The 9806-nt window shown below is 36.4% G+C and overlaps 2 protein-coding genes across 2 annotated transcripts in view; one reads left to right on the forward strand and one right to left on the reverse strand.

Annotated features, from left to right (window-relative positions):
* LOC127414552 (synphilin-1-like) overlaps window positions 1-9806 on the forward strand; it is a 285700-nt gene that overhangs the window by 264549 nt on the left and 11345 nt on the right. The gene's annotated exons all lie outside the window — the stretch shown is intronic.
* The window catches only part of LOC127414547 (solute carrier family 12 member 2-like), a 26168-nt gene continuing 16598 nt past the window's right edge, over window positions 237-9806 (reverse strand). The window contains exons 18-26 of the mRNA XM_051652649.1: window positions 8045-8151; window positions 6266-6339; window positions 6036-6176; window positions 3698-3820; window positions 1670-1781; window positions 1426-1512; window positions 1202-1337; window positions 1009-1076; window positions 237-856 (exon numbers count right to left, since the gene is read on the reverse strand). Of these exons, the coding sequence (XP_051508609.1) occupies window positions 721-856; window positions 1009-1076; window positions 1202-1337; window positions 1426-1512; window positions 1670-1781; window positions 3698-3820; window positions 6036-6176; window positions 6266-6339; window positions 8045-8151 (984 nt within the window). The 3' untranslated portion in view covers window positions 237-720. The remainder of the gene's footprint in view (window positions 857-1008; window positions 1077-1201; window positions 1338-1425; window positions 1513-1669; window positions 1782-3697; window positions 3821-6035; window positions 6177-6265; window positions 6340-8044; window positions 8152-9806) is intronic.

Here is a 9806-nt window from a genome sequence, read left to right on the forward strand (position 1 = left end):
AAATGCCTAATTTGTTCTATTAAGTCTTTTTGTTTTCTCTGTCTCTCTTCTCTTACGTTTTCATTCTTCTACAGTGACAACCCCCCCACCCCCCAAAACAAATTGCTTGCATGAAATTCTTTCCCTATTCGTAACTTGTGCATGCTGTTCCCGAATAATGATTGATGTTTTCAGTGAAATTTGTTTGTCTTTTAGCTGTTGACAGACCACATCATTCCCAAAAACCAGGCATTACTTCAAAACACACAAATCAATTATATTGTTAAAAATCAAGGCAGTTTATTTAATATGTTTGTTAGTGTTACTCTCTCTAGAACAGTGTTTTAATTGGCAGTGTTGGCACAGAGACAATTGCAATGCCATGAATTTCACCACGATTAAGAAGTGATTATAACTGTTAGTAAACTCTAAACTGGTACAACTGTTTTAAAGCATATGAGCCATAACAATCCACAAGCCCAAGAGTTTTCCACTAAACCTTGGATTCATGCCGATGAAAACGATGTTTTTTCTTTTTACTGTATAAATGGAACTCTAAGTGTAAAAGTGCTAATAGATATATTTCAAGCATCATTAGCTCTGCTTTTCCAAATGGCCTGTTGTTACATACCATACGTATTAACATATTAAATGTACTGCAAATTAATTCGGCAACATCAAACATATCTGGTCGATATACAAAAGCACTGATTGTAACGGTTTGTTTCATAAATCATCTTCTCATGAGTAGAAGGTCAAAACACTCTGATGGTTTCCTCGGACAAGAAGTATGGGAGGGAGATCTTTAGATAACGTGTCCAGCCAGGACATGTAAAGAGCGCTGGACACCGTCCCCTTTCTGGCCAGCGGCATCGTTCTGTGAACGGACAGGAGAAATAAAACTGAATCAAATCACGCAAACACACGTTAACAGTATTAGACGAGATACCACACCTGTGTGTTCCAGAAGAGTTACACGACTAATACCAGTTTATATTCAAATAATTATGAGTTAAATATGATACATACATGACGATGAGATTTGCTGTACTCGAGTGTTCCTTCAACAGCTCATTCAGTCTGATTTGACGGTTCGACTAATTTAAAGAAAGAATAATTTGTTCAATGCAAAAATAGAACTGATAGACGTGTGAAGCTCCATATCACTGCAATATAAAAGTGTGACATATGATGCAGCTGTAGGTTGAGGAGGTCATCTGACCTTTGCCCTGTACAGCTCCAGCTCATTATCAGTGATCCTCCAGGGTTCCTCCGCCTTCAGTTTCTCAGCAGCTTCCTGCTCCATGTCGTCTTCTCTCAGTCTGTATGGCTCAATCATCTCCTGAAACATCTTCTTACTGAACACAATGTCAAACTTTATCTGTTTCTCATGGACACCACAGCAGAACATGATCATTATATGTTTACTAATTAATATAAACATACTTGTGTTTCTTTGGCTTAATGTTGATATCTCCAAGAACAGTGATGTCAGAGAAGTCGATCCTGAACTTACTAAGTAATGCCGCCATGCTGTGCGAGAACAAAAGCTTTGTAGTTTTTCACTAAATCTACACTGATTATCACTGTATCCATTACTGAAACTGTTTTTAATTATATACTCACAGTACATTAGATCTAATGTGTAAGAAAGGTTTGTGAATATCGATGAACTGGTGATAATACTCACGCTCTGCGGTCATGATCAATCCTGTTTATCTTTCCTCCAATGAACACACGGATCTTACAATCACTCCATTTCTTCTTGTTGGTCAGTAAATATGGTATCAAAAGAGTTAAGCCTAAAACAACAGGTAAAGTGTCATTTATCAAAGCTCACATTTCTCCAGAATTATTATACAGACACAGAAATTAACAATATAATCAAAACTTCACTTGTAACTAGATAGGTAAAGTTTTTCAAGACAAACTTTGATGTTGACTTAAAAGAGCCTGGATTGACAGTTTAACCCTTTAAGCTCTGAAGGTGTTTTTTAAAGATTTCCTGTTTCAGTGGTATACCCAAGACTGATTGATATCATTGTAAAAAAATACGCTACATTCTGAGACTCTCATCATAAGAATCTGCTGAAAAGTCACACAAAAAAATGTAGACAAAATGTACTTTTTTTTCTTATTTTTCTTATTTGACATTATATATCTCTGTGTATAAATAAGGTGTGCAGAAAAACTGCTTTTGTTTTGTTCCTAATCATGACAACTGTATCTAAGAAAAATTGTGTGTTGATACGACAAAGCAATCAAAAGTTATAGCATTACAACAATAATGTATCATAGTGTCCAAAAACATCTCCAAACAAATAAAACATAATAATTGTACATAAGAACTAATTACACATGCAAACACAACAATGACTAAAGGTTTGCATAACATACAGACATGATTTTAATAATGAGATTTCACAGAATGAGTTTCATTCTGTGTCATTTGAGTCATCATTGAGTCTGTGTCATGTATTTGGCGCCATCTCCTGGTGGTCATATGTAACATTGTGCTTCATGTGGATTATCTAATGATCTATACATCTGATTATCTTGTGTGTGGACTCATTTGAAAGATAATCACATCCTCTAAATAATGATATGTGATATTTTATGTTCAGTTTACATTTTGTGAAGTTATAAGCGAAAATGCGGCATATAAGCCACACCATCATAATTGTCAAAGACACACTTAGCTATTATTCACTATATTTTTATCTGGTTGTATTCTACTCTTTAAGAGCTTTCCAACAACATATGACACATGGCTATTTGATCAGTCTGATGTTTTTTACTAATTGCAATAATATATATAGTGCGATTTTTTTTATTTAAATTTTTTATAAATGATCAAATCGGAACACTTCTGATTTGTCTGCAAATTTCAAAGCACTTGTTCAGTTTTGGTCATAATGTCTACATGCATTGGAAAGTAGAGCTTCTAAACTTTCAAACGATACCTATTTTGTGTTGGTCAAGACTGTAGTTATTAATATTTTACAAATATTTTTTTACAAGCAGCCTTCACTGTTAGTCTATAGAATTTTTGGGGATATTTGATCATCTGTTACAGGAAAACCGTAAATCCAATCAGCTAGAAAAGTCACAGTAACGTAAATTCGAACAGTCTGAAGGTCTGTACCAAGTTTGGCAGATGTAGCTTGAAAGCTTTAGGAGGAGTTACATTTGGAAATTTTGGTTTTGGTTTAGGGATTCTGGAACACTCTTAACCATGTCTATAGAGTCACAATATGTTGGGGTTTTAAGCCAGCATGACTACATAAGTATTGAACAGTGCACTCAGTAATTTTTTGCTAACAAAGGAATATTAACAGTAAAATCTCTTTGAAATGATGTGCACTCACATGAGATGAAGACTAGTCGCATTAGTCTTTGAGAAAAAGCTGCTTTATTCTACATGATGCTGAATGCGCATTCATGAGTGCCACCTTTTATATCATATATGACCAGTATTACTCACTTTATCTCAATAATCAAAGATAATAATCTCAATAATTGGACGTTTTCACTCATGGTTGACTGTGAATTGCGCATTTTCACAGTGACATCGGCTACTGAGAACGTTCTTTTTTTACATGATGCTGAATCAATGACGCTAGGTGTCAGCACAACAAACACCGTTTGTACTCAGTGCACCTTTAAAAATCTCTATGAAAATACTATTTTTAATGAGACATCCATATGATCACTGTACCTCCATCATCAAACAGCCACCAGACATCAATGGTTCCCTTGCGTTGTTTCCTCTTGAACTGTTGACCAGCGGCCAGAAGTTTCTCATCTGCAGGACTGAGCCGTACAGGAGCGCTCTTACTTCCTAAAATATACATGGATCAATGCCAAAAGCTTTACAGATTAACACAAATCTGAGGTGTCAAAAGCATTCAAACTCATCATGAATTTGAGCTCTAGATAATGATGAAAGTAATTCTGAACTGGAGGATTTGTGTCGCCTCTGAGCTTACAAGTAGTGAGTTTCATCGAAACGTAATGTAACTGTCACGAATTGGGCTTGGCGATATGGCTGCAAAAATAATCTCTCCATATTCTTCAGCTTATTGATGATATTTGGTGTATATCTCAATCATTTATGTCATTTAATCCAAACAGCTGTTTTAGCCAAGGAGATTCAAAACGTTAATGCATGAAGTAAAAATCTATAGTTAAAAATAATAAAGGCGTGTTTTCCCACATTTTTGCACTAATTGAACACAAGCAAGAATGATATTTAATCGTTTTTATTTACAGTATATGCACCAGTATACAATGATACCGTACATGGTCAAGTCACTTTTTTATTTGTATAGCGCTTTTCACAATGCACATTGTTTCAGAGAGGCGTTATAGAAAATTAGGTCTGTAATAATGTCTTAAAGTTCTCGTTGAGCAGTTTCACAAACAAATAAACGTATTTAAAAATCATGCTTTAAATGTTTTTTGTCTTTAGGCCCCCAGTGGAATTGAAAGTGCAGTATGTATTTGACAGTTTACACAGCCTTTTGTGGTTTAATAATCACATATGATCATATGGCAATTCTGATGTTATATTGATTGACTGTGCAGCCCTGAAGGATCGTCAAATTAGTCTAATGACGTGCTCTTTAGGAAACATGGTGGGCAAATAAAAGGCGCAAATCATCGCGATACTCGTGATATTGCTTAATTTGATATTGCAAGCCAAATGATTGCGATTATTTTCATGAATATTCGATATATCGCCCAGCCATAATAAGGACTTCAGTACAGCTAGTTGCAGTAAATGCGCATAAATGTTTTGTGCCGCTCTTTATTGAAGCTTTTCCCATTTCTTACTTTGATAGTTTAGTGTGATAAGACGTTATAGTTATTTAACACATTTATTTGTTGGGGTTATTTTCTTATTTGTATTTTATCTTGTTTTCCAGTAAAAAAATATCGTAACATTCTTAAAGCAAGATATATTTACTTGACAAGCAAAATGGCTTAAGATATTATGTATATAAGTCTTGTTTTGAGAGAAATCTAACAAAATTTAGTAAGGTTTATGCTTAAAACAAGAAAAAAATACAATTATTGTGCGTCAATTAAAAAATTACTCAGAGGTCCTTAGAGGACAAAAATGTCCGCGTCAAATAACTGCCATAATAATATTATATATTAATATTCTTTCAATAAGATAATTTTTTTAACCAACATCAGTCCTGATCATAACTACCAAATATTCATTCATTTTCAGGATTTTAACCCTTTAAATGCCAGTTTGTTTACATAATGCCACTGTTGTTGTTTTACACACACACACACATTTCTCAATACACACATACAAAACACACTCTGACATCCATACCAACACACCCTCACAATTATATCTGCATCATTTATTCAGTTGGCCTGCAGTGCTCTATAATACAGCAAACAGAGAATAGGGGAAAAGCTTGTATTTGCTCCATAGGCTAAACATGAGAAAAATGGCGCCATCTGGTGGAAAATATTAAAATGTAAATTTTGAAGCCAGGGCTCCGGAATGAAAGCATAGATATCATAGAATTCATGATTTTCTGCTTTAATGACACTGGGATCAAATATTGCAGTTTTAATGGGATTCAATGGGGACATTTTTGTCCTGAAGGTCCTGAGTGTAACTATTTTGTGTACACAGTGTATTATAGATGTATTATAGGAACTGAGGTTGAAATATCAAAATTCCCCCCAAAATACACACCTCTGGCAAAATGTAAAAATATTAACACAGCCAAAATAATCGAAAAAAACAAAAATGAAAAAGACAAAAATGTCCCGAAGGTCACACAAGGGTTAAAACAAGAAAAAACTACTATGGGTTAAGAAAAATGTACTTATTTCAAAGGGAAAACATGTTTTATTTTTCTTACCCAATTTGCAGATTTTTTTTTTTAAGTATAAAGTTCACTTAATTTTGTCAGATTTCTCTAAAAACAAGACTTAATATCTTATGCCATTTTGCTTGTAATATCAAATCTGGAGGTCTTTGGCAATTCCCAGCCCTAGTATTGATGTTGTGAAGTGTTATTGACCTCTGAAGATGAGTGGACTGCTTTGACAACTGGCGGTTTGTGATGAAGTTTTTGAGGAACCACTCTCAAAGTCTTTGATGTTGATGGACACAAGGAGATCTTTCATTCCAGGAGCTTTCTCATGTGGCGACTGAAATTCATCTGAAGAAAGACCAATTGCGTTAAAGTCACTGATGAAAAGACAGAATAATAAACATATCTAAAGACAATAGCAGATAAAGCATCTTCACCTTGAATATGTGAGATGTCGAGACCTTCCTTCAGTCTTAATAGAACGACACCGTACTGAAGATCAAACGCGTCACTGAAACACACACATACAGCACTCAGGTGTTTTCATGTCTATCAATTAAAATAAATTCTTAAAGGGGTAGTTCACCCAAAAATGAAAATTCTCTCAACACTCTCAAGAACTGACAGTTCTCGCATGATCATGAACGTACATTGGACAGTGACTGGAAGTGAACATTTAGAGTGAAAAATGACTCAAATATTGATCTGTTTCTCACCCAAACCGATCGTATTGCTTTAGAAGAAATTAATTAAACCACTGGAGTCTTATGGATTACTTTTATGCTGCCTTTATGTGCTTTTTGGAGCTTCAAAGTTCTGGTCACCATTCACTTGCATTGTATGGACCTACAGAGCTGAAATATTCTTCTAAGAATCTTCATTTGTGTTCTGCAGAAGAAAGAAAGTCATACACATCTGGGATGGCATGAGGGTGAGTAAATGATGAGAGTATTTTTTGGGTGAACTATTACTTTAATGGTGAAGCGAGTCATTTCTGCACCAATAGCTGTTTTTAAGAAGGTTTCCTGAACACTCCATTCTATTGGTTGGACAAACAGATAGTCCCACCCCAAACTCACGCCATTGGTTGAGTCAGTGTAGCTGGCCTGTATGCTCAAACAAACAATGGGTGTGTCTCATTTTGCTCACAAGCTCCCTGTGTCGTAAATCTGTATATCGTGAACATGAATTCGGCACTGGCAAGGGTGTTGATCCACTGAGCATTGGGGACACTTATGACTCGATTACCTGTGACACGAAAATGCAGCTTGTATTAATCAGCAGCATTGCTTTGATGCTGACTATCACCCCTGGAGTCGTGAGTTCGAATCCAGGGTGTGAGTGACTCCAGTCAGGTTTCCTAAGCAAGCAAATTGGCCCGGTTGCTAGGGAGGGTAGAGTCACTTGGGGTAACCTCCTTGTGGTCACGATTAGTGGTTCTCGCTCTCAATGGGGCGTGTGGTAAGTTGTGCGTGGATCACGGAGAGTAGCATGAGCCTCCACATGCTGTGAGTCTCCGCGGTGTCATGCACAACGAGTCACGTGATAAGATGCACGGATTGACGGTCTCAGAAGTGGAGGCAACTGAGACTTGTCCTCCGCCACCCGGATTGAAGTGAGTAACCGCGCCACCACGAGGACCTACTAAGTAGTGGGAATTGGGCATTCCAATACTGGGGAGAATACGACGATTACACCATTGTGCATTTTTGCTGTAGATATTAAAAAGTACAATGATGGATAAATAACATAAATAAAGTAATATATAAATTAGTGTATTTCTAATCTTTTTCTAACAACTCTAAAACATTGTTTTTCTTTAATGAACATTATGAATGAAAGTTAATTATCTTTTAAAGAGTAAATAAGGCTTTGGCATCATATGTCCTATAACGACTTGAGAGTCTTCAGAAGACCTGACAGACAACAACCATGCTCAGTGGTTTTTACGGTGCATTATGGGAATTTTTATGGAGCAAACGTTTCAGTGCACTGGAATGATTTTAAGATTGGGACAGCTCTAGAAATGACCGACTCCCTGATCAGTGCTCTGACTACTGGACTAGGAAGCTGATTGAGACGCACCTTTTATTTTGAAAGCGTCACAGAGTCTTCAGTGACTCATGGTTGACTCTGATACGGGAGAGTGTTTTCACTTCAAAAAACATGACACACATCACATTTAAAGATTAGGAGGCAGTGTATTGCAGACTCACTGAATAGTGTTGATAAATGTTTCCACCTCCTTCATGTCACCGTCCCTCCAGTTGTTCTTAAAGCCAAATACTAGTGTGTTCGGTTTCAGACGACCCAAACCAGTGGTCTGTTAAATTCACAACAAAATTAACAGTTTTACTCTTCATCCTTAAATGCACCAACACTGATACTCTGTGAAAACGAGCATTACACCCTGTCTGCACTAAATGGCTTAAGTCCGGCTACACTGGACGTGTCGAAGTAAACATTATAAATGACGTGCAGAAAGCACGGATTAATCAGCTGTGATCTCCAGTACACTTTAGCAACTGTTATCCTCTTTATATTAAACACAAATCCACTGGTATAAACATTTACTTATTATATGATTATAAAATGTTATTGTTGCCTATTACACGGCTCTCTGGAATACTCGATTCGGATTGGTCAATGGCGTCATCTAGCGGTCTGATATTTCTGAATAACAATTACACATCCAGTGATTCATTGATAGCAGATGGCTCATCCGGGTATTGCAAATCATCTTTCCTACTTCTCGGATTACTCAGCGATCTCTGAATGTAAAATGTCCATTTACTTATTCATTTGGTCTTGTAAAAATTTGGATAATGAGCAATCAGACAGATGGTCATTTTCTGTGGTGGCTGTGAAGTGCAAAACAAAACAACAAAACTAATAACACAAAGGCAATTCCAAAAATAACAAGTCAGAAAACACAACAACAAGTCAACTGAAACCGAAACGGTAGGTACCTTCTCACCTGATTGGCTGTGTGGATGGTGTCTAGTCCTATCTTTCTAATTGGTTCACTGTCCACCTGTGCGATTATTTAAAAAGAAATGGCAAAAGCTCACTGACCAATGCATCGAATCATTTGGAGAGGTTTCACATTCAGTTAAACAGTAATAGGATATTTCAGAACACAGAAAACAAAAAGAGCAAGCAGGATATGATATGAGCCAACGGTCAACAAGGAATCGTCTAAAAAGTCCACAAACTGCACTAAAACGACAGTGCGTCCAAGCATTGACTTGTGCGTTCTAACATAACAAACACTGTTAAAAAACCTTTATAATGTGGAAGTGTTAGAACATGCAAGTCAATTATAAAAATGGTTGGACGTCTCCAATGTTCTTAGAACACTTTGTGGAATTTTTAGACGGTCCCTTATGCACTGTCTTCACTGTAGTTGAATATCGGACCTAAAACTTTATTCTGCTTGCCCTTTTTGCTCTCTGTGTTTTAAAGTATCTTGTAACTCTTTTACTGAATGAGAAACCACTCCAAATGATTCGATGCATCAGTCAGTGAGCTTCTGGCATTTCAACTGAAATAATCTCACAGGTGGACAGTAAACCAATTAGGAAGAAAGACACCATCCACACAGCCAATCAGGTGAGAAGGTACCTACCGTTTCAACTGACTTGTTGTTGTGTTTTCTGAGTTGTTCTTTTGTTTTGCACTTCACTGCTGTCATCATTTTCCCCCTAATAAGCATCACCAGAACTCCAACACAAACCAGAATTCAGCTGTTCCACGATTTCTTTCTTCTCACATACATTACTAACATTATTTCAACGCAAATCCATATTGCATGTCCATTTATTTATTTAACTGGTAAGTAGCCATGTATTAAGCAGAATAATGTAGTCAGCCAGTCGTCATTGCAAAATAAACCTGTTCAGTGTGTGTTTCAAGACCGCTTCGCGTTGGGGTCCTGATTGAGCCAAAACTTTACTTTTTTTCTTATTTTTCTGATGT

The sequence above is a fragment of the Myxocyprinus asiaticus genome, chromosome 24, assembly GCF_019703515.2.
Source record: "Myxocyprinus asiaticus isolate MX2 ecotype Aquarium Trade chromosome 24, UBuf_Myxa_2, whole genome shotgun sequence".
Classification (NCBI taxonomy): domain Eukaryota; kingdom Metazoa; phylum Chordata; class Actinopteri; order Cypriniformes; family Catostomidae; genus Myxocyprinus; species Myxocyprinus asiaticus.